This window comes from Leucoraja erinacea, chromosome 29 (assembly GCF_028641065.1).
Source record: "Leucoraja erinacea ecotype New England chromosome 29, Leri_hhj_1, whole genome shotgun sequence".
In the NCBI taxonomy this organism is placed as follows: Eukaryota; Metazoa; Chordata; class Chondrichthyes; order Rajiformes; family Rajidae; genus Leucoraja; species Leucoraja erinaceus.
Window position 1 is genome coordinate 24283541 of NC_073405.1, and position 19429 is coordinate 24302969.

Here is a 19429-nt window from a genome sequence, read left to right on the forward strand (position 1 = left end):
TTCCAGAACGGGGCCAAGAAAATTGAAGATAGACACAAAAAGGCCAAAAGGGACTTCTGCTCCAAACTGGAGGACGAGACAGATGTTCGGCAGCTGTGGCGGGGCCTGAATGTAATCGCCTCCTACAAGGCGAAACCAGGAGGCAGCTCGAATGTCGGTGAAACATCACTCCCTGACGATCTCAATGCGTTTTACGCACGCTTTGACAGGGAGAATACTGATATGCCTTCCCGATCCCCCATTCGCTGTGATGGCATTTCAGTCTCAGTCACAGAGGCCGATGTCAGGAAATCCATCAGAGGGGTGAACCCCCGAAAAGCACCTGGTCCTGATGGTATACCCGGTCGTGTTCTAAAAACCTGTGCGGACCAACTGGCGGGAGTTTTTAACGGACATTTTCAACTTCTCACTTCTGAGGTCTGAGGTCCCCAGCTGCTTTAAAAGGGCATCAATTATACCAGTGCCCAAGAAGAGTAAGGTGACGTGCCTCAATGACTATCAACCAGTGGCACTAATGCCGGTGGTGATGAAGTGCTTTGAGAGGTTGATCATGGAGCAAATCAACTCCTACCTCGACAAAAACCTGGACCCACTGTAGTTCGCGTACCGCCACAACAGATCAACGGTGGATGCGATCTCGCTGGCCCTCCACTCCGCACTGGACCACTTGGACAACAAAAACTGATATGTCAGGCTGTTATTTATTAATTACAGCTCGGCATTTAACACAATCATCCCCTCCAAACTGGTTACCAAACTCGCAGAACTGGGTCTCTGCGCATCCCTCTGCAATTGGATCCTTGACTTCCTCATCCACAGACCACAGTCTGTTCGTATTGGTGGAAATGTGTCGGCCTCGATAACAATCAGCACGGGAGCACCTCAAGGCTGCGTGCTCAGCCCCCTGCTGTACTCGCTCTATACCCATGACTGCGTAGCGAACCACAGTGCGAACTCCATCATCAAGTTCGCTGACGACATCACTGTTGTGGGGCGTATCACTGATGGGGATGAGTCAGAATATAGAAGAGAGATCGAGCAACTGTCCATATGGTGCCAGCGCAATAACCTGGCCCTCAACACCAGCAAAACCAAGGAACTGATTGTGGACTTTGGAAGGAGTAGGAGGGGGACCCACAGCCCCATTTATATCAACGGGTCGATGGTTGAAAGGGTCAAGAGCTTCAAATTCCTGGGCGTGCACATCTCTGAAGATCTTTCCTGGTCCGAGAACACTAACACAATTATCAAAAAAGCTCATCAGCGCATCTACTTCCTGAGAAGATTACGGAGAGTTGGATTTTCAAGGAAGACTCTCTCTAACTTCTACAGGTGCACAGTCGAGAGCATGCTGACCGGTTGCATCGTGGCTTGGTTCGGCAATTTGAGTGCCCTGGAGAAGAAAAGATTACAAAAAGTAGTAAACATTGCCCAGTCCATCATCGGCTCTGACCTTCCTTCCATCGAGGAGATTTATCGCAGTCGCTGCCTCAAAAAGGCTGGCAGTATCATCAAAGACCACACCATCCTGGCCACACACTCATCTCCTTACCTTCAGGTCGAAGGTACAGGATTTGATTGCAACAACCAGGTTCCTCAATAGCTACTTCCCCACAGCCATCAGGCTAAACCTGGCTCGGACAAAACTCTGATTATTAATAACCACTTTCTGTTATTTGCACTTTACCAATTTATTTATTCATGTGTGTATATATTTATATCATGGTATATGGACACATTTATCTTTGTAGTAAATGCCTACTATGTTCTGTGTGCTTAAGCAAAGCAAGAATTTCATTGTCCTATACAGGGACACATGACAATAAACTCACTTGAACTTGAACTTGAAAAAAGCAGGAGTAACTCAGCGATACCGGCAACATCTCTGGAGAGAAGAAATGGGTGACGTTTCGGGTCAAGACCCTTCTTTCAGACTGAACAAGAGTCTCGACCCGAAACGTCACCTATTGCTTCTCTCCAGAGATGCTGCCGGGCCCGCTGAGTTACTCCAGCATTTTGTGTCCATCTTCAAATGACGTCACGCACTCCAGACGGCTGTGCGGGCGCATGAAGACGCTCGCGACTCTTGCAGGACCGTTGCGCCTCCACGCGACGACGAGGTCACGTAGGTGGGACGGGCTTTAAGTCCAGGAGTAAAGCTAATGGGTTTTTGCACCAATCCCCCACTTTTAAAGCTACTGTAAATGAGAATGACTTTAATCCCAAATTTATTTGACTTGGTTATATTAAAAATTTCCAAGCAGCTATGGTAGATTTGCCCCCGTGTCTCCAGCACAACAGTTAAGTAACGACACAAAAAGCAAAATGCTGGAGGATCTCGATGGGTCAGGCAACATCTATGGAGCGAATGACCCATTTCCCTTCACAGATACTGCATGACTCACTGCATCCCTCCAGCATTTTGTTTTTTTGCTCGGGATTCCAGCATCTGCAGTCTCTTGTCTCTCCAAGTGACTTGATCACTTCACTGCTGTACCTCATTTTAGTTTAGTTTATTGTCGCGTGTACCGAGGTACCGTTTTTGTCGTGTGCTAACCAGTCAGCGGAAAGACGATACATGATTACAATCGAGCCATCCACAGTATACAGATACATGATGAAGGGAATAACATTTAGTGCAAGGTAAAGTCTGATTAAAGATAGTCCAAAGGTCTCCAATTAAGTAAATGGTAGGTTAGGGCTGCTCCGAGATGCTGGTAAGATGGTTCAGTTGCCTGATGGCAGCTGGAAAGAAACTGTCCCTGAGTTTGAAGGTGTGTGTTTTTGCACTATCTTTTTTGCCTGATGGGCAAGGGGAGAAGAGGGAGTAGCTGGGGTGCGACTGGTACTTGATTACGCTGTGGCCTTGCCGAGGCAGCGCGAGGTATAAATGGAGTCATTGGAAGGGAGATAGACACAAAATGTTGGAGTAACTCAGTGGGACAGGCTGCATCTGTGAAGAGAAGGAACGGGTGATGTTTTTGGTCGAGACGTTTCTTCAGGCTCCAGGGAGCAGCGAGAGAGGATGTTGCAGAACTCTCGTTGGGGAGAGGAGGAGAACTTCTTCAAAGAAAAAACATTTTTCACACAGAGTGGTGAATCTCTGGAATTCTCTGCCACAGAAGGTAGTTGAGGCCAGTTCATTGGCTATATGGAGTCTCCTAAGAGGGAGTTAGATGTGGCCCTTGCGGCTAAAGGGATCAGGGGGTATGGAGAGAAGGCAGGTACAGGATACTGAGTTGGATGATCAGCCGTGATCATATTGAATGGCGGTGCAGGCTTGAAGGGCCGAATGGCCTACTCCTGCACCTATTTTCTATGTTTCTAAGTAGACATAGCCTGAGGAGATTTTGCAGTGGAGCAGGCAAAATGTGTCGGAAGGATCTGCAGATGCTGGTTTAAGCCGAAGATAGACACGATGCTGGAGTAACTGCAGGACAGACAGCATCTCTGGAGAGAAGGAATGGGTGATGTTCAGGTCTTAACCTGAAATGTCACTCCAGAGATGCTGCCTGTCCCACAGAATTACTCCAGCATTTTGTCTATCAATGAAAGAGAGGTTGGTTTGTGTGATAGTCTGGGCTGCGTTCACAATTCTATGCAATTTCTAGCGGTCTTGGGTGGAGCTGTTCCCAGGCCGTGCTGCGATGAGTCCTGATGCACCTCGGTGGGAGAGGACTTGAGGACGTAGCATAATTGCTGTCGTTTGTGTGTCTTCTACAAAGAGAACTAAACCAGGAATGACTTGTGGATCTTAACCTGCCAAGATCCTCAGTTCATCCCTGATGGGTCTTCTTCGGATGAATAATGAATCTTTTAAAAATAAGAACAGTTTACCATTATTCACTGATCTTCTCTAATGGCCGTCCCTGGGCAACCAATCCTAGGCACATGGACAGATGTAACTTGCCGCTGCAGCTCACTGCACTTCATCCAAACAGCTTTTGCTCTAATTGCACATCTTTTGACGTATCTTCCGATAATTTGGGCTTAACTAATAGGATTCGCTCATTTAAACACTTTCTTTAAGGAAGTGTTTCTGCAGCTGCCTGCTATTACCATGCATATAAGAAAGCTAGTGACGTCAACAGATCAAAAACATTAGCATATAATTAGAGGAGCTCTAGGAAGGCGTATTATAATTTAATGGCTTGATGCGCATTAATTTGCCATGCAGTAAACATTTTGTACATCACACTCAATTAAAGCGCTTCCATTTAGCATCAACTGGAAGGCGAATGTCAACAACTTAAAATATACTACAGGTCTGGGACTTTAAGCAGTCCATATATTGATAGAGGACGTGAGGAACATCAACTAGTTCTGCACAATTGTTTTCCACGTACTTAGCAATTAATAAATGATGTTGCTTCGAATACGCAGAGGGCCAGTCGGTATCTGTGTGTGAAGGAAAGATTAGTTGGTGCAATTGGGGTTACAGACCTGTTCCTTGGTCATTTTGCTGCAGAACCAAAAGACTGCAGAAGCTGGTTTACCACAAAGGGCACAAAGTGCTGGAGTAACTCAGTGGGTCAGGCAGCATTTCTGGAGAATGTGGATAGGTGATATTTTGGGTCGGGGACTTTCTTCAACCAGAAGGGTGGCACGGTGGCGCAGCATGTAGAGTTGCTGCCTTACAGCGCCAGAGATCCAGGTTCGATCCCGACTATGGGTGCTTGTCTGTACGGAGTTTGTGGGTTCTCCCTGTGGCATGTGGGGTTTTGTCTGGGATCTCAAAGTCAAGTTTATTTGTCACATACACATACGAGATGTGCAGTGAAATGAAAGTGGCAATGCTCGCGGACTTTTGTGCAAAAGACAAACAACTAAACAAACTATAAACACAATCAGAACACACATATTCTTTTACATAATAAATAATGGAAGGAAAAACGTTCAGTAGAGTTAGTCCCTGGTGAGATAGACGTTTACAGTCCGAATGGCCTCTGGGAAGAAACTCCTTCTCAACCTCTCCGTTCTCACCGCATGGCAACGGAGGCGTTTGCCTGACCGTAGCAGCTGGAACAGTCCGTTGCAGGGGTGGAAGGGGTCTCTCATGATATTGTTGGCTCTGGAGTTGCACCTCCTGATGTATAGTTCCTGCAGGGAGGCAAGTGAAGTTCCCATAGTGCGTTTGGCCGAACGCACTACTCTCTGCAGAGCCTTCTTGTCCTTGGCAGAGCAATTCCCAAACCAGATGGTAATGTTCCCGGACAAGATGCTTTCTGCGGTTGCTTCTACTTCCAACACTCTAAAGACGTACATGTTTGTAGGTTGATTGGCTTGGTATAATTGTAATTTGTTCCCAGTGTGTGTAGGATAGTGTAAGTGTGCAGGGATCGCTGGTCGGCGCGGACTGTGGGGATGAAGGGCCTGTTTCCGCACTGTATCGCTAAGCTAAACTATCGCTGTTCTGCAGAGATGCTGCCTGACCCGCTGAGTCTTTTCTTTGGCAGTGAGATCGTCTAGCAAATAGGAATTCCACAAACGTGTGGAGTGAACAAATTCAAAATGGCAGAAGGCTGTTTGTATTCCAATTGAATTTTGAAGTGGTCAAATGGAATAGGGAGGGCAGGGATACGGTTGATAACATTGGAATGATCTACAAAAAGTGAGTCGGAGGCTGGAGGTATATTTACAGACTTCACTAAGTGAATTTCCTACATTTTTGTGGTCCTGAAGTTCTCTTCAATTGAGTCTCTCTGGAAATGGTGTAAGACTGATTTTATTTTCCTGCCTTTCCAAAAAGCAATCAAACCCACGGGTGTTCTTCAACATCAGAAGCTTGATTTTATGTGACTGGTGATATTCTTATTTAGTTTCCTTTAGAGATATAGCGCTGAAACAGGCCCTTCAGCCCTTCGAGTCCGCACCGACCAGTGATCCCTGCACATTAACACTATCCTACACGAGGGACAATGTTTACATTTACATCCAAGCCAATTGACCTACAAAGTTGTACATCTTCAGAGTGTGGGAGGAATCCAAAGTTCTCTGAGAAAACCCATGGGGGGAATGTACAAACATCAGACAGCTGAGCACCACCCATGGCCAGATTGAACCCGGGTCTCTGGCACTGAAAGGTAGCAACTCTACTGCTGCGCCACTGTGCTGCCCGTGAATTCTTGAATGTTCTGTTGACGGAAGATTTTTTTTAAATTCCAGCCGTCCTATGTTCTTTGTTTGAAGTACTTGAAAAACCCGTTCACCAATGGCAATGGTGTTTTGATTGCCAGGAGATGGTTTTAATGATCGACAGCATCCAGCTGTTGTACATTCACCAGATGTTCGTCAGTAGCAATTCTGACAGAAGGGTGCGTCTTAATGCAAGCTGCCACTGTTCACGGCGGAAAGTGTGAAGTGGAAACCTGTCACAAAGGCAGGGAAGTTCGGACTGTAGCTATATGTCTCGGCCACACTTGCAGGCCCATTATTCCTGAGCTGAAGGGTCTGAAAAGCAATGGATGCCACCTTGTTTCAGTGGGTGGTGCTTGCTCCAGATCTTCAGCCATCTGCTGCTTGCCTTTTATTTTGATATCATGTAAAGTTGGTTGATTCAAACATTTATTTGTGGCTAAATTACAAACCAAGGTGAACTGCGTGTGACCTGACAGATTTTGCTCGCTTCTGCAACCTCTTCACTTCCCCCCAACGTCTGTCTGAAGAAGGGTCTCCACCCAAAACTTCACCCATCCCTTCTCTCCAGAGATGCTGAATTACCCTAGCATTTTGTGTCTATCTTCCATCTATTTTACTGTTGTTTCACCAAGGAGTGTCATTGTCACTCCGTTACATCCATGAGACTTTCTCCAACCTCCTTCTGCACTGTAATAAGTGGAGCAATCTTGTACATCACTAGTGCTGGATGCAACGGGATGAAGAATGTTGGATTGCTGGCTAAATTAGATGGCAGCGTGGTGCAATAGAACAGTCTATTTCCAAAGCACACAGACTGAACACAATGCAGTGCAGGTGTGTTTCTTGTAGTCTTTTCTGTCCTCTCCTGGCCTTCTGTAGTAATAACTTCCTTTGTTTAGCAGTTGAGTTTATTATTGTCACGTGTACGGAGGTACAGTGAAAAGATTTTTGTGTTCTATCTCGTCAGCTATAAAGACGTTGATTACAATCAAGCCATTCACAGTGTACAGATACAGGATAAAGGGGATATAATTCAGTGCATGATGAAGTCTGATTAAAGAGAGTTCAAAGGTCTACAATGATACAGATGGGAGGTCTAGTTGGTGAGAGGATGGTTCAGTTGCCTGATAACAACTGGGAAGACACTGTCCCTGAATCTGAAGGTGTGCGTTTACACACCTCTGTACCTCTTGCCTGATGGGCGAGGTGAGAGGAGGGAGTGACTGGGGTGAGACTGGTCCTCGATTATGCTGCTGGCATTATCAAAGATTTTGTTTCAGCAATAGAGGACGAGGGAATTGGACACCAGATTTAAAAATTGGCCTTTCACTTCAATGGCACCAGAGTTTGAATGCATCTCAGACTAGCTCAATGAAAGTCTCCTTTATCCTATGGAACAACCTTCAGGCTATTTTGATCCCTTGCACCAACCCACCAAGAATTTGGCTGAGATTATGCGTTTAAGGGGGCGGTGGAATATTTATCAAAGTGAACCGTAGCAATGAGTGCTTTTGTGAGAGGGATATTTTTGGGACTGAATAGGAGGATTATTTTACCAGCGTGAAGGATGGTGTTATAAATGTTTACAGTGCATTTTGGTTAGATTAGTTTAGTTTGAGTTTAGAGATGCAGCATGGAAACGGGTCGAATGGCCCACTGAGTCTATGCCGACCATCAGTCACCCATTCACACCAGTTCTATGTAATCCACCTCTCATTCACCCCTCGCACATTTGGGGCAATTAACCTGCAAACCTTCACGTTTTCGGGATGTGGGAGGGAACCAAAGAGAACTTGACGTTCGAGAAATCAATATTCAAACCACTGGAGTTGCAACCTGTTCAAGCAAAATATGAATTCTGTTTTATTTTTGAAACTGCGATTTGATTCTGCAGCGTGAACATAACAGCAGAACGCATCTATTCTACTATAAGTAGATTTTTCTTTTTGCTGCAGGCTGGTGGGGAGGGGCAGTTGTCTTTGGTGCAATTTTCGGAGGATGCAGGCTGAATATGGAAGACAGAATAGATACACTGCATCTGAAACGTGTAATCTACCAAAAACCTGTTTCAAACATCAGCGCTCGCGCCCTATAATTTAGATGCGATTCATCATCCTTGTAAAATGATGCGCAATTGATTTCTCTCAACCTGCAAACCGGACGACGGGAGCACGATACTGCGGACACAAAAATGTAACCGGAAATTCCAAAATGACATCTCTCGCGAGGGTGAAGCAAGCTGTTGTTATCGGGTCTTCTGACTTTGCATTGGAAGCTGAAACGTTTTGTGCTGCCCTGACTCGCTGAGTATTTTCCACCATTTAAGTCTGAATTTCAACTAAGTCTTTTTAGCTTAGTTTTGGCATACGGTGTGGAAACAGCCCGCCAAGTCCTTGATGACCATCCGTCACCCGTTCACGCTGGTTCTATATAGAAACACGGATCTGCAGGTGGTGATTTCCAAAAGAAGATGCAATGGGCTGGACTAACTCGGTGGGTCAGGCAGCAACTCTGGAGAAAATGGAGAGGTGCTGTTTTGATTCAAGACCCTTCTTCGGACGGATTGCACAATCACCTTGGGGAAAGGGTCTCTTACTCGGGGACGGGACCCTTCTTCAGAGATTTGACCCGGAACATGGCCTATTCATGTACACCAGAGATGCTGCTTCACCTGCTGAGCTACTCCAGAACTTTGTGTCTTCCACACCAGTTCTATGTAATCCCACTTTCTCATCCATGCCTTGCACATTAGGGGCAATTTTGCAGAGACCTATTAACCTTGAAACCCAAGCGGCTCTGGAGCTGTGAGGCAGCAGATTGTCCAGCTGCACCACTGTGCTGCCCCAGTGTATTGTACTGATCTACGGGGGCTTGTCTTTCTCTGTACCTTTCCACCTTCCCATGGAGTGGGTGGCTACTTTCTCCTGGTAATGTGTTGTAGATTAGGTGGGTCACGTGCAAACCATTTGGTTAAACGCCCCGTGGGAATGCCTCTGTCCCGGGCTGCTCTGCCTTCTCGGTTCAAACAGATCAGTAGCACCAAGACCCCAATGCTTTAAACAAGGTCACAAGAAAACAGCAGATGCCTCACCATTCCGGTGTGTCGAGTTACAGGCTAGGACTTTATTCCTTGCAATATAGGAGGATGAGGGGTGTCCTTGTAGAGGTGTACAAAATCACGAGAGGAATAGAACGGGTAGACGCACAGACTCTTGCCCTGAGTAGGTAAATCGAGAACCAGATGAAGGGGTTTAAGATGAAGGGGGAAAGATTAAATAGGGACATGTGAGGTAACATTTTCACACACATGGTGGTGGGTGTACGGAACGAGTTGCCAGAGGAGGCAGGTACTATCATGACGTTTAAGAAATATTAAGACAGGTACGTGGGTAGTTCAGGTTTAGAGGGATATGGGCCAAAGACAGGCAGGTGGGGCTAGAGTAGATGGGGAATGCTGGTCAATATGGGCAAGTTGGGCTGAAGGGTCTGTTTCCATGCTGTAAGACTCTATGACTCTACAGTATTTTGCTAGAGTCACATTGGAGCTCCGCTCGGGCAGTGCGCCTGAAATTTCATTGTTTGTGTTTACAATGACAATGAAGTGTAGTATTATAATTATAATATTTTAATAAGGGTGATACTAGATACATCTTCTTCTTGCGTATGGAGTGCACAGCCTAAAGTTGTAAGACAACTTGTTATGTTTGATCTTCTGTTTGTGCACGCCAGGTTGATTGCATTCGTTGAAACAGGGTGAACCACGTGAAGGTTGCAATCTCCCACTCTCTAGATAGCCCTAATTGTGCTAAACTGAAATCTGTCCCACAACCAAAAAAACCACGTTCCATGGAAGATCACAGTGGCTGTAGGGGATATAAACGCCAATGTTCTCATTGGATTCTCTTCCCAGGTCAAAATCATGGTGTCGAGTTGTGGTCAAAACTCCTGAACTTGTTTAAATTCCACTCCTTTGGGTTTTTACGCTGCAGCGCACCACTCGGCCAAGCAGATCTGCCGACAATGAGTCTTGTAAATGTAGTCACCCCCGAAGTTAGCTCCTAATATTTCCTTTGACACCTCTGTTAGCGTCTAGACGTGGTGTAATTTTGTACAGGTGTAGGATTAAATCCAGGCTTCCTCTAAGTTAAAGGGATCGTCCGCAAAAACTGTTCAGCAGCAGAGGGAAGGGAAGGCGTGTAAGGCTCTCTCCAGTAATCCAGACTTTTTTTATTCACACTCTGATATCAAAAGATTTTGTTTTAATAGGAAGCTGCTGCTTGCAGTGCATTCATTCAACCTGTCCCTGCCTCTTTCTATTGAACAGCCCAAGCTTAATAGCTTTGTAAGAAGCCTCATTAACCTTTTTAGCCTTGGAAGCCAGGACAAGGAGGGGGGGGGGGGGGGGGGGACACACCGCGTGGCATGAATTGGTGACTGGCACAAAGACTACTCTGATAGAGACAAAGGACTAAAAGAGCAAGGAATTAGCCTCCCCTTTTTGTGCTCTTCATTTTAGTGATTCTTGAGTAGCTTTCAGTTGAAAGGCATTGTTACACCCCCCCCCCCGCCGCACTAGAGCCGCATTTCATCATTAACGCTGGTTTTGAAATTTGTAGGAGGGTTTTGGATGTTCAACAAAACGGGACGGGAAGATCAGAATGATCTCGGCAAGACTAGATGGCATCAAACATGCTTCCATGGTGTTGCACAGGAAGGAACTGCAGATGCTGGTTTAAACCGAAGATGGACACAAAAAGCTGGAGTAACTCAGCGGGGCAGGCAGCATCTCTGGAGAGAAGGAATTGTCGAGATCGCAATGCCACCCGTTCCTTCTCTCCAATGATGCTGCCTGTCCCGCTGAGTTACTCCAGCTTTTTGTGTCTTATTTTATGGTATTGTGTCCCCTGAAGTCTTGTCAACCGTGAAGAACGTCTTTTGGCCCATTTGTGTCCACGCTAGATCTCCAAGTCACAAAACCTGTCCAATTATTTAGTCTCCCCTGCTCCTTGCGATGGCCTCGTGGGGCAATACAGCATGGAAACAGGCCAAATTTGGAGAGAAGGGATGAGTAACGTTTCGGGTCAAGGCCCTTCTTCAGACTGAAGGAGGGTCTCTCCCCGAAAAGAGCCTGAAGAAAGGTCTTGTCCTGAAACGTCACCCATTCCTTCTCTCCAGAGATACTGCATGTCCCGTTGAGTTACTCCAGAATTTTGTGTCTACTTTCGATTTAAACCAGCATCTGCAGTTCTTTCCTACACATGGAAACGGGCCATTCAGCCCACCTTGTCCTTGCATGCCATGCTAGTTGTATTTTTATAATCCTCATCCCAGGGAAAATGACTGAGCATTCACTTCATCCTTGTACCTCATTCGGCATGGGTGGAGAATTAGGCCATTCAGCCCATCGGGTTTTCTCTGCCATTTGATCATGGCTGATCTATTTTTCTCCTTTCATCCCTACTCTCCTGCCTTCTCCCTGTAACCTTTGCTGCACTTACTAATCAAGAATTTAGCAATCTCCACGTACAATGTGCACAATGACCTGACCTCGGCACATGTCTGTGGCAATGAATTCCGCAGATTCATCATGCTAACTTGATCTTGTTTCTGACCATTGACCTTGTACACCTCAAGAATGTCACCCTTCAGTCTTCTACGCTCCAAAGCAGAAAGTCCCTTCCTATCCAACCTTTTCCTTGTAACTCACGCCTGGATAGCATCCTGGTGAATTTATTTTGTGCCATTTCCAACTTAAATGACATATGTTTAATTTGGTTTAGAAATACAATGCAGAAACTGGCCCTTCGGCCCACTAGGTCCATACCGACCAGTGATCCCCGCACATTAACACTATCCTACACACACTAGGGCCAATTAACCTACAAACCAGTGTGTCTTTGGAATATGGGAGGAAACCGAAGATCTCTGAGAAAACCCACGCGGTCACGGGGAGAACGTACATACTCCGTACCGACAGCACCCGTAGTATGGATCGAACCTGGTCCTACTGGTGCTGTAAGGGGGCAACTCTACCGCAGCTCCACCGTGCCGCCCTTAAGGACATACTTCCTATAGCCTGGTGATCAGAGCTATATGGAAAGGAGCCCCCTACAATTACAATCCTCCTTTAGTGTTTCACTGAAAATTTCAGCATTGGTTATTATGCTTGGGTCTATAGAGCTGGCCAGCCTTCTGATATAGAGGGTTAACTGTTGCCACCTGAGACGTGGCGGGCTCCAGCTGGGTGCCAGGTCTAAAGTGGCTTGGTTTGGTGGGGAGGTGGTTTGGAAACGGGTGCAGGACGGAAGGGTGGGGGCGGGGGTTGGTGCTAGTCGCGCGGCTGGGTGTGGTGACCGTTTCAAACGTGTTCTGACCTTTGCTTTCCTTGTTTGCAAGCCTCAAGATGGAGTGCGAAAAGTTGGCCAGTGAAAAGACGGAGATGCAACGACATTACGTGATGGTAAGAAAGTGACCTTCCTCCTTTGGGATGCTTAGAGCAGCAGTAGCTTAACGCTTGATTCATTAAATGTCATGTTGAGGCAAAAGTGAATGACTACTGGATAACAATGACCAGTGTAATAATGTTGCTAGAATGTGTAGGAAGGGATGCAGATGGTGGTTTACACTAAAGATAGACACAATGATGGAGGAAGGTTAAAAGGAGTAGGAGTAGAATCAGGCCATTAGGCCCATCGTCTACTCCACCGTTCAATCATGGCTGATCTATCCTCCCTACTAACTCCATTCTCCTGCCTCTGACCTCTTGCCATAACCTCTGACACCCGCACTAATCAAAAATCTATCTGTCTCTGCCTTAAAAATATCCACTGACTTGGCCTCCCCAGCCTTCTGTGGCAGATTCACCACCCTCTGACTAAAGACATTTCTCCTCGTCTCCTTCCTGAAAGAACGTCCTTTAATTCTGAGTAACTCCTGAAAGGCAGCATCTCTGGAGAGAAGGATGTTACTAGTAAGATGCGTTTAGAGCACTTCTAAGGTTTCCTGTTAGTCCTGTCGGTTTAAGTCCATTTCCTGATGTTACTATTTGGTAACGCCTTTGCGAAGTTGCTCTGATGGTACCATTTGTTTCCCTGCTATTCAGTTGCCCGTGGCAGTGTGGGTCACTTGTCTTGTCCATATTCAACAATAGCAAGCACAATTACTTCCTCGGAATACTCGTAGCTGGTAGAGGCGCTGTCTCCGAACCAGGATCCCAAGTTCAATCCTAACATCTCTGATGCTGTTGCGTGGAGTTTGCACGTTCTCCTAGTGACCACGTGGGTTTCCTCTGGGTGCTCCGGTTTCTTCCCTCGTCCCAATGAAGTGCGGGCTTGTAGTTTAGCTGGCCTCTGTAAATTGCCCCGTGTGTGCAGGGAGTGGAAGAGAAAGTGGGATAACACAGAACTAGTGATATCGGGTCAGCATGGACTCTGTGGGCTGAAGGGTTAGTTTCCATGCTGTTCCTTTTCAATGAATATTGAATTGTAGATCAAGGCTGAAAAATGTCTTCCAAACAGAAAGTGCAAGAAAAATATGTGCCATTGCCTGTGATAATTACAAGTCTACCGTGGGACTAAGATTTAAATAGTAGGTGCCCCCTGTAGCAGGTTTGATTAAAATGAGCCGAGCAGAATTGAAACTGCAAGTCATAGTCACACAGTGTGGAAACAGGCCCGTTGGAGCAACACCACCAACATGCCCCATCTACACTAGTCCTACCTGCCTGTGTTTGGTCCATATACCTAGTCTAAACCTATCCATGTACATGCTCAAATGCTTCTTGCCTGCCGTGACAGTAACGGCCTGGTTCTGAAATCTTGAACAGAAATGAAATGCTGGAAGAACTCAAACAGAAGGCAGTTGCAGGCCAATGATTTTGGTTGAACCCCTACGTGAGGGATGGGAAGGGGCAGGAAGGATGGGCAGCATCTAGCGGCATGTGGGGTGGGTCTTGGAATGAAGCTGCTAGGTGATGGGTGGAACGAGTTGGGGAGGGGATGATGGGCAGGCCGATGGCGCAGTGATAGAGCTCCTGCCTTCCAGCGCCAGAGACACAGGTTCGACTCTAATTGCGTCCTCCCCGTGATCTGCGTGGGTTTTCTCCGAGATGTTCGAGTCCCTCCCATGCTCCAAAAGATGTGTGGGATTGTAGGCTAATTGGCTTGGTTTAAATGTAAAAAATGTCCCTAGTGTGGATGGTTGTGTTAATGTGCGGGGATGGCTGGTCGGTGCGGACTCGGTGGGCCAAAGGGCCTGTTTCTGCTCTGTATCTCTCAAACATTTTTTAAAAAAGGAACTGGGTGGGGGAGGGATCGGGTGAGGGGCTGATCGATGGTCACATTGTTTATGTAAAACTGCACTGAATTCTGGTGACGGCTGGTCTCTTTCATCCCTTCTTCCGCAAAATACCAATTTTCAGCCGATTTCAAACAACTTGATTTAGGCTGCGGTTTACTGTTGTTGATATTGGCTGACGAATGCCAAGCAAGCTTGGATGACATCCTCCTCTACGCCAGCAGTTTTAAGTGAACTTGATCTAATTGTATCGCTGCCTAATATTCTAAAAATGAGGCATTTAATCCAACAGCTCAAATGCATTGCCAGTAATGGCAATGATAATGTGAGCTTCATTATTTTGGCATTGCACCTTGCTTTGTGGGTCTCTTGCCTTTTCTCATATTTACCTTCCGTTATTAGTTTAGTTTATTGTCACGTGTACTGAGAACCAGTGAAAAGCTTTTTAGTTATGTGCTATCCAGGCAGCAGAAAGACTGAACCTGATAGCAAGCGAGCCGTGTATAGCATACAGATATAGGGAGTAATGTTCAGTGCAAGATAATGTCCGATTGAAAACATAGTCCGATGGACTCCAAGATAGATGGTAGGTAGGTCAGGACCATCCTCATGTTGGTGTTTGGGATGGTTCAGTTGCCTGATAACAGCTGGGAAGAAACTGTTCCTGAATCTGGAGGTGTGCGTTTTCTCACTTCTGTGCCTGATGGGAGAGGAGAGAAGAGGGAGTGTCTGGGGAGTGACCCGTCCTTGATTATGCCGGTGGCCTTGCCGAGGCAGCGTGACGTGTAGCTGGAGTCAGTTGAAGGGAGGTTGGTTTGCGTGATGGTCTGGGTTGTGTCCTGAACTCTGCAATTTCCAGAGGACCTGGATGGAGCTGCTCCCAAACTATGCTGTGATGTGTCGTGTTAAAATGCTTTCTACGGCGCATCTGTAGAAGTTGCGGCAGAGCGGGAGAATTCTCGTTAGTAAAATTACTTCAGTTCAGCCCTTTTGAGGGAGTTGGGGGGGGGGGGGGGGGGGATACGATACGATGGTTTTTATAAAGTTTTCCACAAACAGAATGCATAAATCTGGCGAGAGAAGCAACAAACTGCAGACACTGGAATCTGGAGCAAAGCGCAAAGTGCTGGAGGAACTTAGTGAGTCGGGGAGCATCTGTGGAGCGGGCTGGACAGGTGACATTGCCGGTCGGAACCCTTCTTCAATTTGTAGACAGATCGTGACCTGAAAATCGCCTGTCCATTTCCTCCCCGGATGCTGCCTGACCCGCAGAGTTTCTCGGGCTCCTTGCGTTTTGCTTCAGAAGTATCCTGCCCATGTGCAGAGCCGACTAGATGCTCTTGTGTGGGACAGTTGCTGCATGAGCACATTGCGGGCATTCGTGGTTTTGGTGGGAGAGAGTTTCCGTCGGGTTCGATGAACTAGATTGTCTACTTTTGATTTTGGATAGACCAGGATTTCCGGCACAAATCTTGTTTTTCTCTGTCGACTTTCTGAAATTAATTACCAACCCATTGAGATTAGCACCTCCTCGCTCGGATCTCTAGCGTGTAAGCAAGGTACAGGTCTTGGCTGTAATGTTTCAACAGCTCTGCTCTGTTTTGCTGTTGTATTTCCTGCAAGCCAGTTTGCCCTGTTTGATTTTTAAGGGCCCAAATGGTTGAAAAGGTCTCTTCTTAATGCCATTCCTTCATAGGCGGCCAATTTTAAAAATTGGATCATTGACATCTGCTGGTATTGGCAGGTTTGAGTTGTTCGCATATTAATAGTAACATTGCCTTCAACTTCCATGCATGGTTTAGGAGTGTAGCAGCTAATTGGCAGAATGCTTGGATAATCCTGTCCTATTTACTTGAAATGTCTATTTAATTGGGCTCTTTCTCTGGCAGTTGATGAACTGGGCCTTGTAAGAGGCAGTAAGTTCATTGGGCATTTTATTTGCCCAAGTAAAAGACCTTCTAAGATTGTGCAAGCTGTCTGACGAAGGGCCTCGACCCAAACGTCAGCTATCCATATTCTCCGGAGATGCTACTGACACAAGTATTCCAGCACTTTGTGTCTTTTTTTGCAAAATCGAAGTTCTCAATCAATCAGGTATCTCTAGTAGACAGGAATAGAGTGGTAATGTTTCTAAACAGGTTATCCATGATCTTATTTAATAGTGCAGCAGGCTTGTTGCCTGTGTGGCCAATCTTGCTTCTAACCCTAATGGGTTTGTAGTTAAATTGGCCTCTGTACTTTGTTGTTTGTGTGTAGGATAGAACTAATGTATGGTGATCGCTGGTCGGTGCGGACTCGATGGGCTGAAGGGCCTGTTTCCATGCTGAATCTCCGAACTAAACCGTGCCTAACCCACTTGTGGATGCAGATGAAATATAAAGCGGAAAAAATAGTGCCTTATGAGCCGCACTTTCTTTACAATTGGTTTGTATTTTCCAGTGAATGTGGATAGTTGGGCACTAAGATGATCTCCAAAGAGTTGGCTGGCACGGCAGTAGATTTGCTGCTTTACAGCGCCGGAGACCCGGGTTCGATCCTGATTACGGGCGCTGTCTGTATGGAGTTTGTACGTTCTCCCTGTGTCCTGCGTGGGTTTTCTCCGGGTGCTCCAGCTTCCTCCCACACTGCAAAGAGGTGCAGGCTTGTAGTTTAATTGGGTTGGTATAAATGTAAATTGTCGCTAATGTGTGCAGGGTAGTGTTAATGTCCGGGGATCGCTGGCCGGCGCGGACTCGGTGAGCCGAAGGACCTGTTTATGCGCTGTGTCTCTAAACTAAACTAAAAATTGTTTATCTTCTTGCAAATGCATGGATTGGAGGGCTTTGAGACTGTCCACAGCTCGGAGGGGCACAGGCTGAGGTTATTCACTCTGTGACCTTCGGTTGGGGTTCCAAGAACTGATACCACATGAGTGTTTGTGAGGAATGTCAAAGCCACGGAGCGATATTTGAGTTGAGTTCCTGTGTTTACATGGGACATCTGTTCTGCCCTTTTCTGCTGGGAATCTTCTTGGATAATTCCCAGAATTTTGTACCAATAAAAAAGAAAATTGCATCCCCATGAAGGGAAGGTGTGTAGTTGCCAGTGAACTTGACTGCGATGTTGTTTTCGGGATGTTGTCCATGTTATCTTGTTCTTGCGGTATGTGCCACGGGTACCGTTGATGCACGCTTGCTTTACTTTAGTTTAATTTAGAGATAGGGAGAACGTACAAACTCCGTACAGACAGCACCCATAGCTAGGATCAAACCCGTGTCTCTGTCTCTGTAAGGCAGCAACTCTACCACAGCGCCGCCATGTCGCCCCATGCCTTCTCCAAACGCGCTTCAGTGGAAAATGAGTGTTTAGTTTTTTAGTTTAGAGATACAGCATGGAAACAGGCCCTTCGGCCCAGCGAGGCCATGCCGACCAGCCATCCCCTCGCATTAACACTACCCTGCTTCTGCTTCTTCTTGCGTATGGCTAAAGTTGTAGGACAACTTGTTCTATTTGATTGTGCTCGTCAGGTAGATTGCATTAGTCGAAACAGGACGGACCACGTGAAGGTTGCAATCTCTCACCCCACGCTACCCTGCACACACCAGAGACAATTTTACATCCATACCAAACCAATTAACCTACAAACCTGTATGTCTTTGGAGTGTGGGAGGAAACCGAAGATCTCAGAGAAAACCCACGCAGTTCACGTGGAGAATGTATAAACTCCATACAGACAAGCACCCGTGGTCAGGATTGAACCCGGGTCTCTGGCACTAAGGCAGTAGCTCTGCTGCAGCTGTCGTGAGGGGTTGTGATTAGCATCTTTCCATGTCTCACTATCGGTGGACACTGAAGGCTGAGAGAACAGTTGGACCTCGTATCTAGACACTTGGCTCAAGTTTTTCCTTTAGCATGGAGCCTCTCGACACTGCAGGGAGCCAGCATTGTCTAGGGTAGATGTCTGGAATGGAAACAAAATGTGGCCATCTTACAATGCAGCAAGTATTAGCGTAACTTTGTGCCTTCTACCTCACTTTGAGGCCATTCCCAAGTTCCCTTTTGCACCCTCGGGTTCAAAGCACTTTTTCTTTACCTTATTTGGAAAAAATGTAAAATATGGCCAAGTGTCAGCTATTTTTGGAAGTTTGAAAGGGAGCTCGCTGAGCACGCTGCTGTTTGTTTTGGATGAAGTCGGGGGTAGGACTGAGAGACGTAGCAGTGTCAACCTCTGCTGGAGAGCCTGTGGCAGATTCTGCGCTCCATTGGATTCCAGAGAAAAACAATTTGCTGGGATAAGTAATTTCCCACCCAGTAATGATGAATGAGCAAATAAAAGCGAGCTAAGTATTTGTTAAGGTAGGAGGGAGGGGGGGGGGGGGGGGGGGGGGGGGGGGGAAATCGCCAGTCCAGAGCTCGATGGCTTTAAAAGGCAAGTGTTTGTGGGATGTTGAAGCTTGGCAAACTGCCAGACTTGTAAATGGAGGTGTGCAGCCACGCATCAAAGAACAGCGTGTTGTACTTTTATTAAAACCTGATTTGTAAGTTGTTCGACAGTGCCAAATAAAATACATTTGCAGTAGTTAGTGCTGGAGCAGATTTATAGCGCGGGTTTAATTTTCTCTGGTGACCAATTTAGAGATTTTGGAGGCTGCTGTAACACGTAATTGCACTCCTTAGACGCTCCCCGTAGATGATGATTGCATCTCCTGTAGGATAACTGCTGTACTTTAGGGATTAAAATGGAAATTGTTCAAATTCCTCTGTGGCTTTATCCCTCTCTTTATCCCAATCTTCATCTGTGGAAAGAAGCTGATAATGGGACGGTGTTACGCAGTTACCGCACTGCCAGCATTCCAGGTGCTTGGGTGACGCAGCTGGCAGAGATGCTGCCCCGCAAAGCCTAAAACCCGGCTTCGGTCTCGACCTCGGCTGCTGTCTCTGTGGAGTTTGCACGTTCTCCCGGCGACCGCGTGGCTTTCCTCCCACCTGCCGTGGACGTGTGGTAATTGGCCCCTGT

At 46.6% G+C, this 19429-nt stretch overlaps 1 protein-coding gene across 5 annotated transcripts in view; it reads left to right on the top strand.

Moving 5' to 3' along the window:
• LOC129711333 (transducin-like enhancer protein 1) overlaps window positions 1-19429 on the top strand; it is a 183514-nt gene that overhangs the window by 21249 nt on the left and 142836 nt on the right. For all 5 annotated transcript variants that reach the window (XM_055658922.1, XM_055658919.1, XM_055658921.1 and 2 more), the window contains exon 3: window positions 12535-12598. In XM_055658922.1, the coding sequence (XP_055514897.1) occupies window positions 12535-12598 (64 nt within the window). The remainder of the gene's footprint in view (window positions 1-12534; window positions 12599-19429) is intronic.